A 25,851-nucleotide genomic window follows, 5' to 3' on the forward strand; every position below is an offset into this window, starting at 1 on the left:
GGCGTCGATTATTTATTGTCCTTTTAAAATTTAATCGGTAACTTTCGCCGCTAGCGTCGATTATTAATTGTCGTTCTAAATTGCAATTGATGACTTTATTATTGCTGGCGCTGAGGAGGAAGAGGGGATTGGAGGCGCCCTCCGGCCCAGGTCGGTTGTCCCCGAGCCGCCTCAGGCCGGCGGGGCCCGCGGAGCTGTGGGGAGCGCTGGCGCTGCAGCCCCAGCACGGCAGCCCCCGGCGCCACACCCGGGAGCTGCAACTGCTTCTCCGGTCACGCAGAGATAACACAGCCTTAGCCAAGGTCACGGCGGTGCAGAGCTGTGACTCCTGAGGGGGAAGAATTCATGGCGCAAGTGGGTCAGACAGACCCCTCTGAAGGACAGAAAAACGCGTTACTAAATGACCGCCACTGGAACACCGTGTTTTGTTTACTACATCTTGTTTACTCAACACAGCAAGCCAAAATACTAACTTAAGGTATGCACAGAATTATTAACTGTGAAAAATCGAGATGTATTTCTGACACAACGCCTTGTTTGCATTTCATTTATTGTGTTATGACAAGACATGGTTACATGTAGGGACAGGGGAGAGGAAACTCCTCTAACGTGAACATGTGCACAAGACCAGGGTTTGTCCACAAAGCTTACTGAGACACTGCAGCCACTGAACAGAACATGCTGGTGGCCTGTCACACAACACACCTCCCTCTCATGTTTACATGCACGACCGAAATAACTCGGAACCTGCTCCCACAGAAGATACACTTCAAAAGATCAGTCTGTTTCCCCTTTGGCACACAGGGAAGTGCTCATGAGGGAAATACCCACGCATATACCTGACCATGCCTGTAACAAGCAGTAACAGGAAAGTGCACGGTAGACATTGTACACACCCAAGCCCTCACGTAGCTGATCAATAAAACCCCAAACAGGCTGGTGCACTCACAGACACAGGGAAGGAAAGTGAACTGACATTAAAAACTATTGTCTTAGATTTTAGAGCCAGCCAGATTCTGAAGCATTTGGGCCAGACTTCTGGACTCTGAGCAAGAACTTGGAACAGCACTTCTGAAACTTGAAGGAAAGCATGGTACAGAGAGGAGTAAGAACTACTGCTTTTTGCTAGTTGTAAGTACCATTATCTCATATTAACAACTGAAATAACTCTTTATTTATATTACATTAAGTGGAAGAAACATGTACCAGCCAAAGACACAGACTGCATCACAGGGCACTCGATGCTCATCATGAAACTAAAATGACCTTTGAGAGAGCACAAACACACTTCTGCAAACACACATCATTACTGTGTTACTGTGTCACAGAGTCAGGGTATGAGACCTCTATGGCTAAGCCATTTCTAGTCAGACAGAAATGCCTGTTTTGCAAAATTAGCATTGAAACTATGATTACCCAACAGCACACAGCTGAATTTCACACAAGTGCATATAGCTAAGATCTGTAAAAAAATGAAGGCAGATGTTATGATGCAACAAACAGGACTAAACTTATCAAATACAGGTGCAAAACACTTGTATGACAGAAAAAAACCCCCACTATTGGAAGAAAGAAGTTTATAAAAATTCAGAACTTGATAAAACTAAAAGCAAGTCCTTTTCATGGGACTGTCCAGTTACAAATAAACTGCAAGGCAATGCTGTTTGTTTCTTTCTCTTTTACAAATTCTCTATTTGCAAGAGACAAATTGAAAGGTTCCTTGATTAGTTTTTCTTTGTTGTGTGTCCTTAAACGTCACAGACTTGAGTATGAAAACACACCTTCTTTCTGGAAGATCTACCAAAGTTTGGGCAAGGAAGGAGATGATTTCACCATGAATGATCCAGGAACTGGATGGGAACAACTGACTTGCTGAATAAACACAAACACCCCCTTCCCTCAGCTGTTCTCACCAACACCATGGCTCAGGCTTCAGCTTATTGCAGTATCAGTAATAGTCTGTAAGTCAGCAGGGCCTGCCCTTGAAACAAGGAATATAAAACATCATTGGGGGACCAGGATATGCTCAGTATAATTGAAGAGAAGTAATTTCCCGTATTTTGCAGTTAACTTTCAATTAGGAAACACCTTTTTTCACTGACAGCAATAGCAACCTTAAGGGATCAGGCAGGTTTCCTGCTCCAAGGCCTGTCTTGGATCACCAGCCACCTGTTTGTGCTTCTCTCCTTTAGAAGGGGATCTGGAACTGGAATTGCATCTAGAATTTCACTAGCCAGGAGCTTTTTGTGGAGTCTGACTCCACAATTGCCCAGCTATCAATCATAGTCTATTTTAACTTTTGTAATAGCATTCAGGTTTGGCTTTTCGCTGCTGCTCCTCCCATGAACAGAAGTCAAATGCTTTTTGAGAGCAGACTTGTGTTTGAAGTCCATGTCGCAGCAGTGGCACTTGTAGGGCCTGTCCCCGCTGTGGATGTTGAGGTGGTCCTGCAGCGTGCTCTTGGCCGTGAAGGTCTTCAAGCACACCATGCACTGGAAGGGCCGGATCCCCATGTGCCCCCGGATGTGCCTGTTGAGATTCTTTTTCTGTGTAAATGTTTTGCCACACTGCAAGCACAGGAAGAGTTTGTGCATTTTCAGATGTCTGAGATAGTTCTCGAGGTGCAGAAAGCCCCTGGGACACTTTGGACACTGGTGCCGCCATGAGCTGCCAGAATCCTCCAGGCTCTGGAACCCATTTGCCCCACTAGAAGTTCCTTCTGGATTGTCACCAACAAAAGCCTGAAAGTGATTTCCTGGCATTTCTGTATTCCTGCTTTCAACTGTAGAGTTTATCAAGGAGTGCTGGGTTTCTGGGAAATATAGATTTGTTTTAGAGGAAGTGCAAGGCTGAGGAAAATGATCATTCTCTACATTTGCCACACCCATGGAATCCATTCTGAAGATACAGATTTCATCATCCTTATAGCCGATTTCCACTGTTGATATTTCTGGGGATTTCGTGTCCTTCCTTTCCGACACCAAGCTCTGCGCTGCAGGGTGTGGGTCATCCCCATCCCCATCCCCATCCCCATCTCCATCCTCCTGTTTCACGGGGTATTCTTCGTTCTCTGGGCTGTCTTCAGAGATCTCGATTATTTCGCAATCTTTATCTAAAACCTCATCCCCGCTCCTTAGTTCAGCATCCGAGGAGTGGCACCCCTCAGCAGCCTGGGTACCGCTCTCCATGGAAGCGTCGATCTCCAAGTACTTGGACAAAGCCTCGGTGCACTTCTCCACAATATGAACCATCTGCAGGTAACTCGCGGCCGTCAGGTACTTCAGCAGCTCCTTCCTCTTGACTTCCAGCGCGCCCGTGTAGCAGGACAGCAGCAGCTTCCTGCCCACCTCGGCGCTCTGCAGGATGGTGATCCGCACCTGCCTGGACTGGTTGAGCAGGAACTGATCCCGCATGAAGGTGGAGCAGGCGGCGAAGATCACCTTGTGCCCCTGGAACTCGGTGTCGTTGATGTAGATGGACACGTCGCAGAAGAGGTTCTGCTGCCGCAGGAGGTTCATCTTTTGCAGCACGGCATCGCCCTGCTGCTCGAACTGGAAGTGCAGCACCTCCGAGTCCGCCGCCATGGCGGGACCCGCGGGCACCGCCGGAGCGCCTGGCCGGGCTCAGCCACCCCCGCCTCGGGCAGGACCCGCTGTCCCGGGGCTCCCGGGCCGCCCGCCGCCGGCCGCGATCCCGCTCCGCCCCGCTCCCGGCCGCTCGCCGCTGCCGGTGCCGCTCCGCCGCCGGTGCCGCAGCGCCCCGGAACAGCTTCCCCGCCCGCCCCTTCCGCCCGCCCGCCCCCGGTGCGCCGTGACCGCGGTGGAAATGAGAGGCGGCGGCAGACAGAGTTAGCAGCACGTTTATTAGAAGACTTGGCACTGCTACAGCGGCTGCCGCTGGGGGAAACCGCACCGGCACCGGGGCGCGCCTCGCCCGCCGTTCGGTAGAGGTAGCGACGTGTCCGCCCCCGTAAGGCATCCCGGGGAGCGGCTGCCGGGGCTCCTCCTCGCCATCAGCCGGGACGCGCCCGGGGAACGGCGAACCGCCGGCCCGAACGCCGCCGGGACGAGCTGCTGGCTTCTTCACGGCCCCGGGACATCGCCCGGCAGCCGCCGACCCGCCTGCTTTGGTTATCAAACGTAGTGTAAGACTTTTGCCCAGTCAGTGAAGAGGTAGCTAATGCTCAGTCCATCGATTATACAATCTCAAAGGAAAGGCGTCCGTCCTGCCTTCTCACCCCTTACCAAGTCGGGAGGCACCACTATGTCCCCCTCTTTGTTTATAAAAATTAACATTTAACGCGACTTTAGAGTTCTCTCAACAGTTTCAGTTTGTATCACATTTTGATTCCCCCTCCTCACTTTTATTCTTCCCAGTGACTCCAAAACCATAATCAGCCCCACACAATTAATTTCTACGTTATTTCAACAAAAGTTCAGCGGCAGCTAAGTTTTGCCAAAAAAACTAGGGGAGAGAAAGACTGACACTTCAAATTCATCAGTTACTAACTTGCAAAACATGTCTTCTAAAAGAAAAATAAATTAAGGAAAGACTCATCCCTGATCTATGCAGGAGGCTGTGCAGTTGCAGCACGTGCTGCAGGAACACATGCTACACAAGCTACCATCACTCAGAGAAGTGGTGAGCCCAAACCTCTGGCAAACCTAAATTCTAAAAATTCCTTCTTCTATATAATATAAATAAATAAAATGCCAACTTAAAAAAAATTCCTAATATACTGAGGAGCTATTAAAATACTTTTGTAATAGACTTCAGTTATTTTTAGGATATGCAGGAAGTTGTACAGCACATTAAGTTGTGAGACTATCCACTTACCAGCAAATGGTATTCTACACAGTAACACACAGATTATGATAACTGCCATAGTCCTCATCTGAATATGCAGCATCAGTAGCAACAACCAACAGATCTAATCTTTCACTACTCGGGACATTGCAATGAAGACAACATTTTACATACATGGACAATTAAGTTCACCTTATTCTATAATTGAGCTGCCTCTGCATATTCCATTTATCATAATTCTCACTCCATCTTAATCTGTAATTCAGAGAAGCAGCATTAGCCAGATTTTGCTTTTCTATTACCTCTTCTATACTCTTCACTTGTCTTTCCATACAGGGGCAAATTCTAGATGAACTCTACCACCAGTGCACTTTGCACTGGCGTATTGCCCTCAGAGCTCCAGTGTTTCTGGAGTCACACAGCCATCTCCTGCATAAATCTTTTGGTCTGCACCCTTTTGCCAGGCCAAAAGCAGACATTAGTAGAAGTCACTTTTCAACCAACAGATGTGTCCATTTTCAGTGAAGAAAGTCTTCTGCATTTCTGCTTTTTTCTATTTATTTATGCTGTGCTCTTGCCAAACACCACAGCAGCCTTTAATTGAGCAGCCCAGCAGTCTTGGCCTTCTCAGCCATCCAAATCACCACAGCAGGTGGACTGAACACCTGTATATCTTGACCAAATGATTTCTTTTGTTTCTTAGGAAACTCCTTGTCTCTTCATATCAGCTTCAAGTCACCCACAGCTACTTCAACAAGCTGTATTCTCCTTACAGTAACATTACAGCTTCATAATTTCACAAAAACCAAAACTTTCAGATAGACAAAACTTCCAATACTATCCATTTTGCTGCCACGTTTTCTAGCATTTGTGCAGTTGAATTCCTTTCTGTGGCAGAAGACCATTTTCTTTTTTGTGTCCATATTCATATTGCCTTGGATTGTTCACTAGTACCTTACAGCACGTTGACCTGGCTCTGCAAGCTCTTGTTCTCCATGTCTGTCTTCATTTTGACATAGCACTATAACTTATTTCCATTTAGTGAATAATAGATTATCAAAATGTTTGGACAATACAGAAGATTTTGCCTGAAGACAGAATGCAAGTGTCAGATGCAACTGTCACGGTCAAATTTAGTTCAAAACAACTCCGAAAAGTGGGTGGCTTCAAGAGGAAAACAGTTCTTCCCATGCAAACCTATCTTCTACCCCAGCAACCTGAACAATAATTTAAAAAGTCTCAAATAGTTAGACTTTAGGTCTAAATATATTTGCTACAACTTGAAAGATGAATGCCCTGATGTAATTTCCTTTGCTTACTTCATAGCTGTCCATGTAAGAGTTCGTGTAACAGTCAAGTGCAGAAGTTCAAGAACTCAATTGCAAAAACTGATTCACAGAATCACCTTCTTTTTCTACTTCAAAGTATGTGGATTTCTGAAAATGTTCTGCAACATTAACATGTTTTAACGTCCATCAGTGTAATATCTGTGTAAGGAAATCCTGACTTCTACACACACAGAACTGAAGAGCAAGACCAACTTCTGATAATGACATACACAACAGTTTTTGCTCTACACACCTTTGGTCATACCTGTTTACATTTTTAACCATACAATAGCAGCCTTTCACCCCCACCCCTCACTCAAACACACCAACAGTACTATGTTTAGGTAGGAAGCATAATCTCAGCCTCACGGCAAACCTTGTGGAAAAGAGCTGCACTGGAAGAAATCCTTATTCCAAACACAAACAGCAGTTCTCTGCGAGGATCAGCCATTTGATTATAAGTCTATGCTACACTTCAGTACTAACAGTGCTGTTCTACTGGGAATGGTGTGCCTCAGATAAATTAAGCTTCTTTCAGCCTGCCTGGGATGCAGGTAATTCCACAGCACTTCTGAGAAGCAGTGTGGTGCAATCCCAGGATCCCAATTAACATGCCATTCCCGCTACATTGGATGTTTAAGGCGGTATACAAGAGGTATTGCTGAGTACAGTCAATAGCTGATATATTAACCTATAGAAATTGTGCTACCTATACCTCATCCTAGGATCTGTAAAACACTAATGGTCACTTCAAAAAAGTTCAAGAAATCAAAAAAAATTATGTTAAGTTCTTATAGCAGGTATTTTTGTTTAAAGTTAAGTGACACGTGGCCCTTATTAGACATCAAGGAGAGACATACAAGAATTAAGGAAGGAAAAAAGCAAAAAAAATATCGTGGAGTTGTTACACATTGCAGCTTTAAAAAGATTCTTTTCACAGTGTCAAAAAGCAGTGTTTCTCCACTCCAGCTTTGCTCTAAACCCAACAGCTGTTGTGGTTTGTGATGCAAAACTTATGGAAGGTGGAGGATAACTTTTAGCTTTGAAGTGTTTAGCTTGTCTCAGTACATGCACTGGCGAGTGCCCTTTAAAAATCCCAGGTATGCCAGCATAAGAACAGGTCACATTTGCACTCCAGGCACCAGCCTCTCACATTCCAGAGCTGCCATTTATCCTCAGTTTGAACAGCTCTATGCAATGATCAGCTAACCCTGCCAAATCATTTAGGGTTTCATCTTTTCATAATGCATGTTGAGGTTAAAAACCCTGAGAGTTTTTAAGAGAGCATTGATTGGCAGCAGAAGTTTCTTGAAATAGGTTTAGGAAGGGCAAAAAAGTGACACAAAAATACTTCATTTCAACTGCAGGAGTCTAGGGGTAAGATCAGAGAAAGGTATTTTTAAGAGGTAAGTTTAAATTTGAGTATATGGAGTGTTTTCAGTTATCCAGTGCCTTTAAAAAAAAATATTGGGTTATCTCACACACTTGTCCTCTTTGCTTTCCTCCATCTGCCCAGCCACAGAGAGGCCTCTAACTGCACAGCAGATGGTTTACTTGCAGCCCACAGCAACAGTCTTTCAAAAGGTGTTAGTCTTGAGTCTCCTAATCAGAGAGAAATGAAACGATTAACCCCTTAATCCACAGTAGAGACATAGACAGAAACCTGAAGGAGGATTGCTATTCACAGAAAATATCAAGTAAGACTAAGAGCGATGGCTGAAGACCTGCCATGTTTTTGCAATCCAACCATCTGTAGCCTTTCAGGGCACACCACTAGATTAGGGAAGAAGCCAAACCAACGGCTGGCTCCTCTCAGTCACGATCCCTACACAGGGCGAGTTTTAATTGCTTAATTGACGCAGGTACTATCGTTTCTTAAACTGAGCACGGCCTGAGGCAGCTTCCCTGCATCCAGTACCTGGCTGGCATCAGCCTGCTGACAGACCTTACTGTCTGTAGCAGCGCTACACGTGAATGAATCGAAGTCCACCGTTATGTCTTGCACGTTTCTTTCATTAGCATTGTCAAAGCTGTTTTTACCGTGCAGCTGTTTGAGGTGTTTCCTCAGAACGGGCTTATGCGCAAAGACCATGTCACAGTAGTTACACTTGTGGGGCTTGTCCCCACTGTGCAGGTTGAGGTGGTCCTGTAAGGAACATTTCTGAGAGAACGTTTTCCCACAGATCTTACATTGGAATGGTTTGATGCCCGCGTGCACTCTCATGTGCCGGTGGAGATTGCCCTTCTGAGTGAACGTCTTGCCACAGAGCAGACACATAAATAGTTTATGCATCTTTAAGTGGTTAGCATAGTTTTCCAGATGCCGAAATACTCTTGTACACTTTGGACACTGATGGTGCCACTGGAGGCCTTTGTCTATCCCTCGGTTGTTAGGCCCAAACATATCTTTAGAGGCCAGGATGATGTTATCGCTGCCGGCGTACGAAAGGGCATAGTTGTGGAGGTGGTTTTGCTCTATTTCACTTGCTCTGTTCTCAACAGTGGAGTTGATAAGAAAGTGTTGAGGCTCTGAGGAATGCAGTGCAGTTTGTTCAGAAGAAATAAACTGATTCTGATCCTTCTTATTCCTAACTTCTGTTACCTCCCCAATGGACTCCACCTTGATGATCTGGATATCACTATCCTCCATGTCCATGCTGTCTTCTGAAGGCTGAATACAAGGCGAGTCCTGCTGCAGAGAGTCATCGTCTCCCTGATGCTCCTTCAGCTCAGAAGAGTCGCTTTGCTGTTCGCACTCTTTGCTCTCCAGCGGCTGCTTGGGTTTGATGAACTTCCACAGGGCCTGAGTGCACCGTTCCACGATGTGGCTCATCTGCAGAAAGCTCGCAGCTGTCAGGTAGTTCACCAGCTCCATTTCAGGGAACTCCAGAGTGCCACTGTAGCAAGAGAGAAGCAGCTGCCTCCCCACTTCTGAACTCTGCAGGATGGAGATTTTTACATCTCTGGAGTCGTTCAGTAAGAACTGATCTCTTAAAAAAGGAGAGCCAGCAGCAAAGACAATTTTATGCCCATGAACTTCAACATCATCTATATGGACCACGACATCACAAAACTTGTTTTCTTCCCTCAGTTTGTTCATTTTCTGTAACATTGAATCTCCATAGTTGTCAAACTTGAAATGAAGAATATCTGATCTTTCTGACATTTTGGCACACCTAAGGAAAAGCAGCAGAGAAAAAAACAAACAATGAGTACTTTTTGTTTTCTAAAAGATTGGTTAGAAAGATTTAAAGTAAAAATATAAAGTGGGTGTTTATCAGCCATTATGTTTTTTATCCTAGGTACACACTGAAGTCCATTACAAGTAAGAAAAAATTCAAGTTTACATCTCACATTACAATAACTTTTACCTTTTTTTAATGTAATGAAGCCTGAATATTAAGTGGAGGTGCTATGACAAAAATTCTCCTGAAGCAATGTCCTAAAGAGTTAGGATGTAAAAGGAAACTGTATTTTTGGGTTTTGCAGCACTGGGTTTAACATATTAGATCGTCTTTCGAGTTCTCCTGCAGGATTTGGTTTGTTGTGTGTTGTTTTGGCTTTTCCTAAGATTACAGAAAAAAACCTTCACAATGGCCTCCGCTAGGCTCCCTGTTTTAATACCTGGGGAATAAAGGAAGCCTTGTGCCTAGTCCTGTTCTTTGGAAGATCACTTCTCTAAGAAGTTTGTTCTTGTTTTGATAGGACTTGGAATGAAGAACAGCAGATCTTCCATAAACCAAATACCATTCTTTTGTCTTTCAACAGTTACTTAACAATTTATAAAACTACACTGATTCTGGATGCAATACTGCTCACACAATCCTGCCAAAGCACTAGGATTGCAGGAAGTGAAGAAATAACAGGAGACTAAATGATGCAAGATTTGGTTAGATAAAATTACAAAACAAAGCAAAACTTACACCTCCCAACTATTACAAACACCACATAAAGCTCGAAAGGAAGCTTTGAAGTTTATAGATAAAAGCAGATACTGCTCTCTTGGGGCATGAAGTGTCAGCTGAGTGTACACACAAGAATGGCATTATGCCCACACGAGACAACTATTCAAAGAATATTTTTGGAAGCATCTGTCAATAATCAGGGCTTTTTCAGTTTGCAGCTCATACAGCATTTGGAGACACGACCTCCTCATTGATCACACCCATCAAACATATCTCCCAGTGTATGACATGCAAAAATTAGGGGAGGATTCCAGAAGACTTCAAAAACCAGGAACCAGGGAAAGTTTGGAAGCAGGGGGGGCATCGTTCTTCGCTACAACCAGTTCTGCTGAACCTGCAGAACCCAGTCTCTCAGTCACCTTCAGCACTGCCCGACTGACCCCATTCCTAGTGCTGAAAGTTTAATTTTAAGAGACAACAGCCTTTGGCAAATATAAACGACAGGAACAGATCATCCTGATAGATCTTCAGTGAATTTTACACATTATCAAACTGTTTTTTTTTGTGTTTTCTCTGGACAGTGATGAGGGAAGTCCAGTCGTGGGTCTGTTTTTTCCACCTTGGAAATTCATACAATACGAGTGCAGCTAAAGCAACCACGTAAAGTTATACTGTGCTGTTAACCCCAGCTATGCCGGCCATTCAGTCCGTCTCTGGCAGACTGCAAGAGCCACAGCGTGAGAAACTGTATATGGCAAAGTTGTGACTTGCCTTAGCACACGTTCAGTTTCAACTACTACTGATCTCCAAGAGAAAAGAGCATTCAATGAATCCCAAACCCGTTATCTCGGGAGGGTGGCAGCCCAAGGCAAGCTCCCGTGGGGCGTGCAGGGCTCCCCGTTGGAAGCAGCACGTGCTTCCTCGGCCTTTACCGACCGCGGATCGCTCCGGCTCCCCGCATCTACTTCCCGGGGTCCGGGAAAAGAATATTCCAGCCCAGCTCAGCCGGGAGCCCGCGCAGCATCCCGTAACAATGTGAACGCGATGCCCTTTGCGAGAGCGGGGCAAGCCGCTGTCCGCGCCAGGCCCGGCCCCGCGGGAGGAACGGAGGGAGGGAAGGGGCAGGTACCTGTAGCGTCGGGCCGCGTCCCCGCGCTGGCACCCGCGGCCGCTCCTGCCTCCAGCTACGGACCTAGAGAGGGGAGGAGACCCGCCGTGAGCCGCCGCCCCAGCGCCGGGCCGGGCCCGGCCGCCCGCCGCGCCCCCCGGGCGGCCCCGCGCCCCGCCGCGCCCCCGGCCGGGCCGGGCCGCCCTCCGAGCGCGGCCTGCGGGGGCAGCGGGAGCCGCGGGCCGCTCCGCGCCGCGCTCCGGGGCCGCCGCCCGCGCCCCGCCGGCCCGCCGGGACCTACAGGCGCCACCGCAGCCCAGCACCGCGACTCGGAACCGCATTGTCCGCCCGCCGGAAGAGCCGCGCCCGGAAGGACCGGCGGGGCCGCCCCTCCGCCCGGTCACGTGGGGCGGCGGCGGCCCAGGCCCGGCACCGGGAGCGGCGGCAGCGGCGGCGGCCGGGGTAGGTGCGGTTCGCGCTGTCCGCCCCGTCCCCGCTGCGCTCCCGCGGCGCTGCCCCGCCGCCGCTCCCTCCCGGTGTGCGGGAGCTGGGGGCCGTCCTGCGCTCCGCTGCCGCCGGGTCCCTCCCTCGCCCCCGGGGCCGTGTCTCCCACCTGGCGCGGTTCCTCCCCGTCCCTTCTGCCCGCAAGGGCCGCGGCCTCGGGGGCAGCGGGGCCGTGAGACCGCCCCGGGTCCCGCAGGGCCGGGCCGAGTCCTGGGGCAGGCGGGGGCGCCGGGCCCGGCCCGTCCTCCCCAGCTGCGGGCGTTGGGGACAGGGACCACCCGCCTCGGAGCGCGTCCCGGGGCCAGCCGGCGTCCCCCCGCCTCCCATCCCGGGCGGCGCGGGACTGACACCGAGGGACCAGCCGGGCTCCGCTTTCCCTCCCCGTGTCGCGGGGTGTCGGTTGTTGCCTGTCGCTTCCAGGTGGATCCTAAAATGTGGCATTTCGTTGCATGCAGGCATCTTTATTTGGTTCATGTACCATAACTTCTGTGTTTTTTGCGGGTTTTATCCTTCTTGTTGTCAAGGAAGTGTTTCTTTCAGTTAATATGTCCCCTGTAGATAATTTTTAAGGACTGGTTGTGTCAGTTAGGAGTGAAAATTAAGTATAAACAGAGTGTGGGAAGTTGGTTTAAAAACACTTAGCAGCAAAAATTAAGTGGAAATCGAATTGCTGGAAGTAAAGTTGATGGTTTATCTCTGTGTAGATTTGCCTGATCGTTTTCAGGGAGAGAAGGAGAAGTAGAAAAAGTATTCAGGAGAGGTTTGGAGAGAAGGAAAAAATCACGTGAGAGGTTTGCAGAGGAAAAAGATTGTGTTTATTTCTTGAATACAGGCTGGAGAACAGGTAGGGCATAGAGGTATGGCTTGATCTGCGTTTCAGATTTTGTTTTACTTACAGGTTCTGTTAAAGCCCAACTCGACAGGATTTCTGAGACTTTTGGCTACTTAGAAAACATGTTATTACAGGAGCTGCCCACTGCTGTTTGACTTGCAGAAATACTGTATTCTTTTTAAAGGCCTCTACTTAAAAGGTCAAGGACCTGGGCAAACTTATTTTTGTGTACACAGTAAACAAATTAACCAGTGGAGCTTGGCATAGGGGTTTCCTTCCAATTTCCAGCCCTAAGTGCAGGCGGTGATTAGTAGCACACACCAAATGTAACTCCATTTTTCTTGGTTCTTCCACAGCGTAGTTTTAAAGCGCTCTGGTTGTCTGGTGAGCGTAGCTCCCTGTCAGTGTTTGAATCCTAATGAGAGCAGCTCCAGCAGTACATGGAGCATCATCCCCAGAGTTTGTTTAGCTGCTGGCTGCACTGGCTTCCTCCCAGCCTCCAGCCCGAGTGTCCTGGCTGCACAGCTCTGAGATGGGGCTGGTGCTGGGGGAGCGTCAGCTGCGGCGCGTGGATGAACCAGCTGCTCGCAGTTCATTCATTCCAGCAGCATTCCTGTGCTGGGCTGGCTAAGGCTGTGTCAGCATTTCTTTTAAAAACTGCAGTTTCCCAGGACGGGCTGCTTGTTTCTGGGATGGGGAATTTACTGATCACAAGAGCCTAAAATTAGGGTTTTGTTCTCTGGCAGATAGTTCAAATTCGGATTGAAAGCAAAATCATGTTGGCAATAGCTATCAACCTGCTAAAGATTGTTAACAGAGATTGCATTAGCTTAACTCTTGTGTTTTATCTGATGCCTGGTTTTGCATACAGTGTCTAGTGATTCACTCTTTTCCCGAGATCTGTGAGGAGAGGGGTGGAATTAGAGACACCATTATCTCCAAATAACAATATATTTTTTCTTTCTGGCTCTTGAAATTAGTGGGAACATCTGTGGCTGTCAGTGTGTTGTAAAATGAAAGGAAAAGTTAGACTTGTAGTTGTTATTTTTTATATTAATTACTCTTTAGTCATCCTAAATCTGTATTTTCACATGCAGTATTCCTCTGGCTTTCCTGCTTCATTTTGAGTGCCAAGGACTTCTTGTTGCATTTGAGAGTATGTGTTGCACAGGGAAGGTGGGTAAAGATCTGACATGATTAAGCAAACTAATCATGTGATATGTGAGAAGAGAAAAGATTGCTACTGATTGCTTCTATACTGTTTGGGTTTTTTTTTCCCAGAGCTGTGATAAAACACAGGCATTGACCTGGAGTGTTTTCCAGGCTTTTTCAGGACTTGCAATGTATTTTAAAACAACAGGTGTTGCACTAGGTGAATTTTACAGGTAGAAAAACCCACAGCTGTGCAAGGCTGTAGGAGCTCAGAGCCTTACAGAATGCTGGGTTCTCTGTCATAACAGAGCTCTGCAAAGTGCACTGTAAAGCCTCTGAACTCTGCCACAAATTCCACTGTTCACCCACACTAAGATGCTAATGATGAACATTTGCAAAGCAGAACTTTGTATCTTTAAACTGAACCATACTGGATTTGTTGTTAAACTGTGCATAGAGCCAGAGGAATAGAAACAGAAGATACATTCATTATATTTGGGTATTTCAGCCACCTCAGTGTCTTTTCTGCATGTCACCTTCTCATTTTCCATGATTTTTAACACTACAGTTGGTGGTTTCATATTTTGGAGGATAGAGGATGTAAGTTTGTTTTGCATGCCAAGATTTCAGTGATTTAGTTAATATTGCTGTGTTGTTCCTTATCTAGTGCATTGTGCATCAGATATATTGGAACTTTGTGGAATCACTTTAGGAACTGCAGCTGAAGTACAAAAGCTGAGAAAGATATGAATGGGGAAAAAAGCCTTTTCCTCTCTGGTTTGCATACCTGTTCTCATGCTTATTCTCTTTTCTGCCCTGGAAACCCAGAACTTATTTTTGTGTTGCATTTCCCTGTAAATTCCGGGCTAAGGATGCTGCATCTGCTGTTGACTCTCAGGTTGAAGAAGTTCATGCCCGAAATATTGATTTTTCCATTCACCCTCTGTCTTTTTGTGTGGTCATGGCTGTTCTAAGCGCCAGAAATTATTATGGGTATTCTTGGAAATGCAGTGAGACCAGCTGTAGTTACACGTGCTGTGCTTCACTTGTTGCTCGTGTCCCAGGGTGGCATTCAAGCCCAGCCTCTTCCAGTAATGTAAAATTGAAGGTTTTCTGGTTTTCTTTTTTTCTATATACTGTCTGCTTTATGCTCTTTTAAATTCATTCTGGCAGAACTTTGAAGGAAAACTTTGATCACAAATCAAAGTCAGGTGCCAAATATTTGGGGAAGGGAAGTAAAAGATAATTGTTTTATAAGTGTATATAACTAATCTGAACTTTTGATACGCTTGCTTTCCAGTTGTTTAAGATTTTAATCGTGGTGAATGGGGTCTCTGCTCTTCCTCTGCACATTATCTTGAGTAGAGAGTGAGGTGTAACAGCAGTGAAGGGGAATTTCACAGAGAACCAGAATTTTAAGTAAAATTGAAAGCAGTGACCCAAGAGCCAGCCATGCTGACTTTCTCATTTTGCAACTTTCTCCAATAGTTTGTTGTGTGAGGAGAGGCCAGAGCACCCATTTAATTGCACAGATGAGCAAGGAAAGAGGTTGGAAGAAGTTTTCCTCTCTGTACCTGTTTTACCCAGACACTCTGTCTCCCGTGGAGCTGTAAAGACACCTTCAGGCAAACACTACTGAATTGTGGTGTAGTTTTGTGTCAGGAGCTAAACTGTGCTGAATTCAAAAGCTCCTATTTTATTTATGCTTAAACAAACCAAAGTCTCTTTCCATGGTAGGGATGAGACATTGGCTTTCTGAGGGACATCAAAACCTGAGCTCTGTGCCTGGCTGAGGTCTTTGGTGCTAAGCTGTGAGAGCAGAAAGCTTTGGGTCTGAGACCAATTGCAGGTATTGCTAAAGAGCAGTGTCACTGCTGCTGTTTGTTCTTGGGGTTTGATTCCTGAGCCACATGGAATTGCTCTGCTGGTCTTTGATGTGTGCCCTTATTTTAATGGGCTTGGAGGCTTTCTGGTGGGGATTCTGCCGTTGTGAGCTTTCTGATTCAGGGAAAATGATCCATGTGGGAACCTCTGTGGAACAAAGTGATAGCCAGGAATGGAGGAAATGAAATCCATGCAAAGCAAAGTGTGAGGATATAGAAATTTTGGTTAACTTCAGGCAATATTTTAATATTTGAAGACTACTTTTGCACCTCAGGTGTTTGAGCATTAATGCAATGAACCCGTGTGGCTGATTCCAGCACAGCTGGGTATCTGAGCTTTGCTTGCTGCTACATCAAAAGCTTCTCTCAGTTGCCTGCTCCACTGTCCCCTTTCCTCTGCTCTCCTATCTTGTGTAATTTCATGAGACTTCACTGTTGGACTGGCACAGCTGGGCTGGTTGGGCCGTCCTGGTGTTGCAATTGTGTGTTGTGACACTGCTGTGGCTGGGCTGGCTGTGCCCCAGCATCCGCGTGGGGTTTGTTTACACCTCCCTACGCCACACAGGAGCTGGTAAAGCACAGGAAGCCTTTTATTGAATTGAAGGTCATGCTGGGGAAAGGTGTCACATTGAAACACTTGGGAAATCGGAGAAATTAGTGCTTCAAGACAGACAGACTATACCAAATAAAGTGCTAAAGTGATCCTTGCCTGGATGATCTTTACAGCTGGTTGTGATCAAAGCCTGCTCCTCTACTCCTGCTGTCAGTGTGGAAGATGGTTTGCTCTGTTTGAATGAAAACAGTAAAGCCAAAGGGGTATTTAGTGTTTGATGCTTATTTTTAGTCTGTGTTTCAAGATCTTTGATTTAGGTATTTTCAGAGATCTGTGTCTTATACAGATGGTGCTATATGGAACTTCTATAGAAATGTTTTAATATGAATTCTTGAAACAAAGGCATCTTTAACAATAAGAACTCTGCCCTTCCTTTGAGATACTTGTGAGTAATACCAGGTAGACACAGTGTGTAGAACTTCTCAAAATGCCTACATTTCCCAGCCAGTAATTCCCACTGGAAGTCAGTGGATCTTAAAATGGTTTTGAAAAGCATATCTAAGTACCACACATGATTTTGAAATTAAGTCAATCACAGATGTGTTGTCATTCATGAACAAACCACATCCATTCTTCCTCTTACACTCTGCTTCAGTTCTCTGGAACATGTTCCAGGATCACTAAGTGATTAGATTGGTAATTGGTTAGAAGTTGTCCTCCTGGCAGACTTCATGTTGTATTGCTGGTTGTGGGGAGGGCATTGAGAGGAATAAAAGCAGGCTTTGCTATTTCTGGTGCATTGTTCCTGGTTCAGGCAGGAATGCTGTGGGCTGTGCCAGGTCTCTGTTGTTTGGCTGCGCTGTTGGAAGCCAGGTTGGGATGGTGCTTCCAGGTTGGAAGGCAAAACTGGAGGCTGAAAAAGCATTTGAGTTTGGTTATGTTTGGGAGTTTGTAAAGACCCGAGCCTTTGAGATAAGGGTATATTTGGGTTTCTGAGAAATTTAATCACCCATTTTTATCACAGCAGTCTGTTTTGAGCCATGGATTCTGGGAATCTGTGCTGTAGAGTTCAAGGTGTGCAGCTGAACTTCACCTTTTGTTCCTTTCTTCAAATGCCTCTCAGTGCCAATTCCAGCTTTTTAAAATCCTCTGTTGGCTCTGCTTCTCAGTACTGAGCCAGCCTACGCTGCTCTTCCTGCTTCTTGGAAGTCTTTGCTTTTATTGCTCTTTATAGTACAGAAAATTCAGTGTAGATTCATAAACTGCTCTATGTCCCAAGGTTTCAGAGCAAAATATCAGGAGTTAGGTCAAACTCTTGCTTGGGCGAAAAGAATGTGACTGCAGCATACAGTGAGCTCTGATAAATAAAAGTAATTTTACGTGAACATAGTGAAGGCAGGTATTAATTGAAGGAAGTAAATGGACTTTATTGTGCTGGCCTTAATTGTCAGCAAGTGGAGTGTATGTTCCAGGGCCCTATTTTGTGTGGTGTGTAGAAAGTGGTGACTGACATAACCATGAAATACTGCAAAGAGTTTTATTAACTTCCCTTTTGTGAGCTGTGGAAAGCAGTGCTGTAATAGCATGTGCTGCTTAGCAAGATGAGGGCAGGACTTTGAATGTGCGCTGAGAGAGGAGCTGGAGCTTGGTTGTGCTGTCAGATGAGTTAGTTTTTATAATTAGTCAGCAGGTTTCTGACAAGAAACATTTGAGCATTTAGCATGAAGTTTTATATAAGTATTTTTATGATTTTTGTTTTTCAGGAGTTTATAACATATTTAATCTCATTCATGAATCGAACTTCCTTTTTAAGTCATGGATGACAAGGCTTCTGTTGGAAAAATCAGTGTCTCTTCAGACTCGGTATCCACTCTTAACAGTGAAGATTTTGTCTTGGTTTCCAGGCAAGGGGATGAAACACCATCTACAAATAATGGTAGTGATGATGAAAAAACAGGACTGAAGGTAAGAACCAATAACCTGAGTTTGTTCCCTGTTCTTCTAAATCAAACTAACCATAGAGAGCTTAAAGAGGGACTTCTTTGTTGTGGAAAACTTGACAGAAGGGAGAACGTATTCAAGAACCAGTTTTGTCAGTAATTTCTTCACTGCTGATGTCAGAAGTGGTAATTGGGTTTTGAGTAAGAGCTCTCTCCATCACTAGCTGTGGGTTTTTTCCCACTTTGCAGAATTCTTCCTAAAGTGCTTGGGATGAAACAGGCTGATTTTCAAGAACGTGGAACTGTGATTTTATCACAGCTTTCAGGTGGAAAGCAATATTAGCATACATGGATTTGACTGTATCTGTTAATTCAAAGATACACTGAAGTTTTCCCCAATGTGAAATGTTCTCTTTAAGAAACGTAGAAGAGTAGTTATAACTAACACCTTGGCATGAATCAGAGAACACGAGCTCTCTGTGAAAGGCTTGTAAGAGCTGGAAGGGCACTGGCATCTTCTCACTTGTAAAAGTGCTGTTCTGAAAAGACACCCTTGTCACCCTCTACTTTTTTTTGCTACTTAGAGCAACATTCATCCCAATTTGTATTTCAGCAGTTTTTAAGAAAAGTGGCACAAGTAAGGTAATCACTCCAAATTCCATCACTTTAATGTGTTGAAAAGTGGATCTTCCCTAGAGTGAGTCAAGTTAATGTGTTCTTTTGGGAGATGGAAAGAGATATTCCACCATTGGAAGAAACTGATGTCTGTCTACGGCTGCATCTATGTCTTTAAAGATGATAAGAAATCCTGTGTTCTGCCTGTTGGACTGGGTGCTCCTCTTTTCCTTTGCAGTAGTTGTAACAGAGACTTTATCGAACATTTCTTGATGCTTTTGCTCTTCTTGCTTTTACCTCCCAACTGCTTTGTTTTTCTTGTGTTCCTTTGAGTCCGGGGCAAGACATTCTGTTATAGTGGCTCTTTCCTTTTACTTAAGACTTCAAATAAGTTCTATCAGTTAAGAGTCTCAGAACTGATCTTTTGCTTAGTCTGGCAAAAAAGTTCACGTGTGTTTTATGGTGGTTGTAGAAGGTGTCACTTCGCATCATAGAATAGTCTAAAAAACATGAACATTTCTTGAGCATGGAGCCTGGTGATCTGTGAAACCTGCTGAAAGGCTGTAGCCTCATGCTTGTCTTTCTTAATGCTACAAATACCAGCAGCATCAAGATCGAGATCAGCATCAATACTTAGGAATTCAGAGTAGTCTCATAGTGGTACTTACCTTGAGAATGCTCCTGTGGCAGTGTCTGTAATCAGCTCCTGAAGCATCGTTTGAGAGCCCAGGAGACAGACATGCTCATGTCAACCAGCTTCTCTGTTCCATCCTGTTATCCCCAAGGAAAATTTGGAGGCATGAAATGTCATAGTCTGCAACACTTCTTGCTCCACATGGGAGCTATTTGTATCACTGTTTGCCTCCAGAGTGGTTTATGAAATGCTGGCTGCAGGTGTGCTGTTTCTCTTGATGAGGAAGGAAGAACATGAGCTCTGCTGCCTCCTGATCATCAGTTGTGAAATAAAGTTGTGCTGTTCTCTAGTTTGGCACTGAATGCCACAGAGCTTTGAAGGTCTTAAGCTTCCTTATGAATTTGGAGCCTGGAGTAAGCACAAGCCTTGAACAAAGTGATTCACCTTGAGCTTTTCAGTATTCCAGTGTGGAGAGCATGTGCCTTTGGTTATTGGCTGCAATCTGAGTGATTAATGCCAGTTTTCTATCTTAAACAAGAAATACAGTTTGCCTGCTGTCTCTGCTTTCCAGTGTTGTTCCTGTGTTTGCTCATGCCCACTGGCAGTGGGAGTGGGCTGGATTTAGGAAAGCTTTGCTGCTGGAGCACAGTGTGGAGCAGGAGTTCTGAGCTCCCAGCACAGCGAGACCTCTCCCAGCAGAGGTGGCAGCACATGCATCAGGAGAAGGGAATAAATCCCAGTTCTGATAAATCCCCTGGTGTGCTAAAGGAAGTTTGCTGCCTCCTAGTTAAAGGTTAAGTAAAATCAGTTCTGAGTTTAGTGAGAAGTGGACAAAGCCATGATTAGGGTAGTGGTTTCTTTGCTCAGCCTCAGGCACTGATCAGGTGCAGCTGTTACTGTTCCCTCCTGACCTTGGTTCTGCCAGGCTGGCTCTGGTTTTGGGGCTCTAGTTGGGTTTCAGGCACATTTACACCTTCGTGTGCCCTGTTCCCCTGATGTGGGGAATCCAAATGGGTGCATGAGAAACTTTGGTTGACGTGAAGTTAACGTTGGTTTGTGTTTTAGGCCTCGGTGTGCAGGCAGCTGGTTTGTTGCACTTGGTTTTTGGGACTATGAGAATAGCAGGGCTCCTCTAGTACAGAAGTGTGGTCACTGTGCCTTTTAAAATTCTTTTTGAGAGTAGTCTGGGCCGAGAAGGAAAGCTTTCTTGGAGAAATTAGTTAAAGTTGCTTTTTAAATGGGGTTTTGATTATGATGTTTTAGAATATCTATAAGATGTTTTTTTTATTTTTACATGTCTATTTTCTGTAAACAATTTGAATTTGTGTTTTACCTGTCACTACTATTTTTGGGAAATTTATTTTCAAGATCATGTTTTATAGATGTAACATCTAGATATGTTATTCATACTGATTATTTTACCAAATAGAGTAGATCACAGTTCAGATTTTTTTGCTTTTAATCTTGATAGAATAGAACATTACCAAAGTCTATTGACTGTGAGGAAAGGTGTATCAGATGCAGTTTTTTACCAGAATGAATTTTAACTTCAGGTTTCATAGAGAACAGGTTCTGTAAACTAGAAGTTACTCTAGTTTTTTTGATATATAGCCTTTGAAGGGGCTGACAGGACACTATAATTAATTAATTCTATTTTGTTGCAAAACATATAAACTCCATACAGTAAAGGAACACGGTGCATCTTCCATCATCATCATCATCATCCATCATCATCTTTCTGATGATTGTATGCAAAGACCTGAATAATAAACATGATGCTTGAAACTCTTCTGCCTTTGATGACCTTGTGCAGGATTTTTCCACAATGTATCATGCAAATTAATACTAAAATTGTTGGGAGGAAAATGGCAATATGTGGATTTCTGTAGCTAGTTGCAGGTTACAGCTGCCTCCCCCTGTGGGTATACAGCTGAGTAAGGCAGTCACCCTGTCCTGCTCCTGGCAGGTGATCAGAGCACAGGAGTGTATTTTAATCTGTACAAAAAGTGACATTCTGTTTGCGGCAATTTCAAGAGCATGAATGTCTCTTGTTGTTATTGTTTAGATTCTGTAGCAAAACAGTCACTAGATTATTACTTTTTGGGCTAGTTGAATAGTTTGGTTTTTAGTAGCTGGTCCGTGAGTTCACAGAGAGGTGAGAGTATGGAAGTGCTCCTAGGGTTGAGTTTTGGTGTCAGCAGGAACAACCACCAGCGGCTACAGAAGTGTTAGAAGCAAGTGTCTTTTGCTGATGGCATCTGGTAAATACTCTGCAAACTCGGTCACTTCCCTATTAACTGCAGAGGAATGGACAAACAGTTTCCTTAGAAGCAGTGTCTGAGAGCTTCCTGAAATGAATGCCTTCATTCCTTTTCCACTTCAGGACCTTATTTCACACTGTTGAGGTGGCTTCATGCTTTCATGTTGACTTCAATGAGCTCAAAGTCTGACTGCAGCTGAGTGTTGGGAAACAAAGCAAAGCTGTTGCTTCTCCTCAGCATGATGGCATAGTCTTGTTCCAGATGCTTCTCTTCCTGTGAGACCTTACTGTCTTGCCTATAAAGCACATAACATATTTAATTGTATTTGTCCCTTTCTGGTGTTAATCTGAGAATTGTTATAGCCCATACTGTGGGCGTCTGTAAGTTTCTCTGTCAAAGGTAGTCTATGTAGTTGATGATTAAAGACTAGTTTGAAAGTAATCTCCCCGCTTTTTCTAGTGCTAGAAAATGCCCTGCTTGTAGATTTGTTAGAGCGGGGAGGATATAATCCATGCTGGTGAGCACTTGCACCCTGCAGTTTGTGTTTACGGTTGTAACTGGGTTAAATTTGTTGACTGCTGCTTTGACTGGTAAATAAAAAGCAATATGAATGACTCTGTGCCTGAGGGGTGTTTTTTGTTGTTTGAACAGTCTTTTCTTCTTTTTTGTGTCCCAACTCTGTGGCTCTCAGATTGTGGGGAATGGAAGTGAGCAGCAGCTGCAGCGGGAGCTGGAAGACGTGCTGATGGATCCACCCATGGAGGATCAGGGCAGTGAGCGGGACCATGGAGAAGTCAGAGCTGATGGAGATGGGGAAGAACCTGTTGTCCTTGAAGCGTCAGCATCCTCTACTATTAACCCAGTGTCAGTAGCAGGACTCCAGAAACCAGAAATGAGCTTGCCAGTGAAACCATCCCAAGGAGGTTAGAAAAAAAAAGGGGAGGAATGCCTGGTAGTATCTTATGAACTTGTTTTTTGTGGGGAAAGTAAAGAGAATTTAGGTACACGTGTGGCCAGTTGCCTTTCCCCATGTCTCACATTATAATCACTTAGTGCAGTAAATTCTAGATTATGTATGTGATGGAAGAGTTAATATCTGCTGAACTGTCCTGTATTCTGAAAACACTGCTATACCAGCCCTGAGATGTGTGCACAAATATTAAGCTTACTTGCCTGGCTGTATAAAGTAGAAGTATGTGGCTCTCCTATAGTGTTTTGGCCTGGCCTGGCTTTTCTGTTCTTAGCCTCTCTTGTCTCCTATTCAGTGGGCAGCCAGTGTCTGACAGTCAGCGTGGGCAGCCAGTGTCTGACACTTCCCTTGCGGGTGCCTTGCCTTGTTTCTGACGTTCCCCCTCGTGTGCTGCCCTAGACTGTGAGGATTTGAGCCCCTTCACTCCAGTGACAGACGAGGACAGCGTGGTGTTCAGCAAGCTGACCTACCTGGGCTGCGCCTCGGTGAACGCGCCGCGCAGCGAGGTGGAGGCGCTGCGCATGATGTCCATCCTGCGGGGCCAGTGCCAGATCTCCCTGGATGTCACCCTGTCCGTGCCCAACGTCTCCGAGGGGACCGTGAGGTACGGGGCTCGCTGCTCTGGGGCTCTGCCTTCAGCTTGGCTCCTTTGGAAAGCAAACAAGCTGATGGTTTACCTGGCAGGAGACTTGAGCAGCGTGGATTATCTTTAGTGGGAGAAGTGGGTTTTACAGACATCTGTGAAAAGGGATCCTTTGAATTTGTTTACCAAACTCTACCAAAATGTACTGTGATGATCCAAGCTATCACCAAAGCCATAGTGAGATTGGGTATTGATAAGCACTTTGGAAATAGCCTGGAAAGTAGTTTGGGAAATGTCTGATATGTGAAGCCTGACAGAGATGGGTCTGTCCACTGCCAAATATTAGTGTAACTCTTGGAAGACTAATCCCTGAAAACAAAGGGGACATTATTGATGGAAACATTTGTGGTATTGTATTTTTTTGTGATGTTCAATTTAAACATCATTATGGTGGTCATGGTTTGCAGTAAATGACAGGATGTAGTTTTTGTGGTGTACTTTCTCTAGGAGGTATGAAATTGTTAAAGCTTGCAAGTTATGTCTGGCTGAAATAATTCTTCTAAAGGTGCAAGCTTGCTTTTTTTTCCCCTCTCTATTTTAACAGACTTTTAGATCCTCAGACAAACACAGAAATAGCAAATTATCCAATCTATAAAATCCTTTTCTGTGTACGAGGGCACGATGGGACCCCTGAAAGTGATTGCTTTGCTTTCACTGAAAGCCACTACAATGCAGAACTCTTCAGGATTCATGTCTTCCGATGTGAAATCCAAGAGGCTGTAAGTGCAAGCTTTTTGTCAAATGATAATTACGTACATGTAAATGTTATTATGAAATTTAAATGAAGTTTTTCGGGCACTTTAAGTAATGTAATTCATCCATCAACAAACCTTAGTTATGGGATAAGAATGCACAGTTAACAATTTATCCTAAGAAGCGCAGAAAAACAGTTAATTAGATGCTGAAACTGAATTATTTTCATACAATTTGTTGTGAATTAGTGAAAATCCAGGTTGTTTTCAGCTGATGTTTGTGCACTCTGGCTGCAGGTGAGCCGAATCCTGTACAGCTTTGCCACTGCCTTCCGGCGCTCTGCCAAACAGACCCCGCTCTCAGCCACTGCCACCCCCCAGACTCCTGACAGCGACATCTTCACCTTCTCCGTGTCCCTGGAAATCAAAGAAGATGATGGGAAAGGTTATTTCAGGTAGAGATTCTTCTTCCTTGCAGTATGTGGTTCTGCTGGAAGGTGAGTGAATAGAGAGTGTGAAGCTGAGGTGGTCCCTAAATTCCCTTTTTGAGAGTTTCCTATTCTAGTTTAAATGAATCCCAGGTGTAAGGAGCTGCACCAGTGTCTGTTGCTGTGTTTGGTATATGCAAAGAATGCAGCTAAACTGAGAATTCTTTTTTTCTTTTCTGATGAATAACAGTGCAGTTCCCAAAGACAAGGACAGGCAATGCTTCAAACTCCGCCAAGGGATTGATAAGAAGATTGTGATTTATGTGCAGCAGACAACGAATAAAGAACTAGCTATTGAAAGGTAATGTCATCAACTTTTAAAAGACTCTTTATCTGTATTTTGCCTCTGAGGGAGCAGGTTAGTAATTATTCTGTGGATGCTCCATTTGTGTGATTTAGTGCCACTCTTCTCTTGAGGATGAAGTGGGACATACCTGTGTGGGCCAAAAGTCCTGTGAAAAGGCCAAAATGAAATCATAAAAGAGGTCTTTGTGTTTCATCTGATCCTTGTCCCTACTGAAGGGTAAATTTTATGCAAATATGTCTAAAAAACCAAAAAAAAGCCATCAAAGAAGGGCAGAAGACTGCAGGCCAAGTGTTGTTGTGGTATAATGAACCCTTGTTAGCAGTGACTTTATTAGACTGTTCTTTAAAACAAAGGTAATGGAACAATTTCCAGGCTGCTGTAAACAGGGTAAAACCATCTTGTAAATATGATTCTGAAATCCTGCTCAATGTTTTTGATGTTGGCTTGATTGTTTTGCTGGATGTGCTTGATGCTGCTTTCAAATGTCAAGGTTTGTTGATGTTTGTCAGTGGATTCATGGGCTGTTTGTGATGTATGACAGCAAATACTTAGATAAGAAATGTTAATGGTTTGTTTATGAGCATGTCCAAGTTTTGCAGTTACATTTTTTGCCTGTCTTTGCAGATGTTTTGGCCTTCTCCTTAGCCGTGGGAAAGACGTTCGGAGTGGTGACATGCACCTTTTGGATTTGGTAAGGATCTTTCTGAACAAAACTCAGTGAGAACTTGGGCTATGATTGTGCATGATGTCAGGATGGACAGAGAAACACTCCTGCAGTTGTTGATGGGAATTGAGTTCAATCCCTGCCTCTGCTGCTCAGTTAGAATGTGACCTGGTGCTTGGTCAGGGAACTTGCCCAGTTTTACAGTCAGTCATGACTGTTCTCATTCAGGGGCCAGAAATAAGAAACATAGAACCTTATTTTTAGACATGCTGAATATTAAAGTGCTGTGCTTTAAACATGGAAAGTTTTACAGCATAGTTATCAGTGTGAGAATCGAGGCCTGAGAGGCTTCCATTGTAACACAGAACTAGTGGGTGCTTTGTTCTTATGACTCACTTTTCTCTATAAAGTAATGATAGGGATCATTTGACTTCACAAGGGTGAAGTGACAACAAATTTGCTAGTATTTATGCAGTGCATAGTGACTACTCAAAAGGGTTTAATACTACGTGAATAATTTTGTTTTCTACCAGGCTTTGGATTGCCCAGAAAATAAGGTTGTTGGG

At 44.8% G+C, this 25,851-nt stretch overlaps 3 protein-coding genes across 4 annotated transcripts in view; 1 reads left to right on the plus strand and 2 right to left on the minus strand.

Annotated features, from left to right (window-relative positions):
* Positions 1-533: 533 nt before the first annotated feature.
* ZBTB6 (zinc finger and BTB domain containing 6) lies at positions 534-3,742 on the minus strand. The gene has a single exon (XM_036394183.2). The coding sequence runs from the start codon at positions 3,582-3,584 to the stop codon at positions 2,277-2,279; it is 1,308 nt and encodes a 435-aa protein (XP_036250076.1). The 5' UTR covers positions 3,585-3,742; the 3' UTR covers positions 534-2,276.
* A 101-nt stretch (positions 3,743-3,843) lies between these two features.
* Positions 3,844-11,480, minus strand: ZBTB26 (zinc finger and BTB domain containing 26). The gene is made up of 3 exons (XM_036394156.2): positions 11,449-11,480; positions 11,169-11,231; positions 3,844-9,310 (listed from the first exon to the last, which is right to left on the minus strand). Exon 3 carries the CDS (start codon positions 9,298-9,300, stop codon positions 7,984-7,986), a length of 1,317 nt encoding a protein of 438 aa, XP_036250049.1. The 5' UTR covers positions 9,301-9,310; positions 11,169-11,231; positions 11,449-11,480; the 3' UTR covers positions 3,844-7,983.
* Positions 11,481-11,530: 50 nt separating this feature from the next.
* RABGAP1 (RAB GTPase activating protein 1) overlaps positions 11,531-25,851 on the plus strand; it is a 60,975-nt gene continuing 46,654 nt past the window's right edge. The window contains exons 1-8 of one of the 2 annotated variants that reach the window (XM_036394190.2): positions 11,531-11,609; positions 17,835-18,036; positions 22,213-22,444; positions 22,891-23,095; positions 23,679-23,853; positions 24,124-24,281; positions 24,505-24,615; positions 25,246-25,312. In XM_036394190.2, coding sequence (XP_036250083.1) covers positions 17,887-18,036; positions 22,213-22,444; positions 22,891-23,095; positions 23,679-23,853; positions 24,124-24,281; positions 24,505-24,615; positions 25,246-25,312 — 1,098 coding nt within the window. In that variant the 5' untranslated portion in view covers positions 11,531-11,609; positions 17,835-17,886. The remainder of the gene's footprint in view (positions 11,610-17,834; positions 18,037-22,212; positions 22,445-22,890; positions 23,096-23,678; positions 23,854-24,123; positions 24,282-24,504; positions 24,616-25,245; positions 25,313-25,851) is intronic. The other variant, XM_054516911.1, reaches the window with a different exon arrangement.

Source organism: Molothrus ater, chromosome 20 (genome assembly GCF_012460135.2).
Source record: "Molothrus ater isolate BHLD 08-10-18 breed brown headed cowbird chromosome 20, BPBGC_Mater_1.1, whole genome shotgun sequence".
Taxonomy (NCBI): Eukaryota; Metazoa; Chordata; class Aves; order Passeriformes; family Icteridae; genus Molothrus; species Molothrus ater.

Excerpts from the sequence above, each read along its gene's own strand:
- ZBTB6 (XM_036394183.2), bottom strand. The coding sequence starts at position 3,584 with ATGGCGGCGGACTCGGAGGTGCTGCACTTCCAGTTCGAGCAGCAGGGC.
- ZBTB26 (XM_036394156.2), bottom strand. The coding sequence starts at position 9,300 with ATGTCAGAAAGATCAGATATTCTTCATTTCAAGTTTGACAACTATGGA.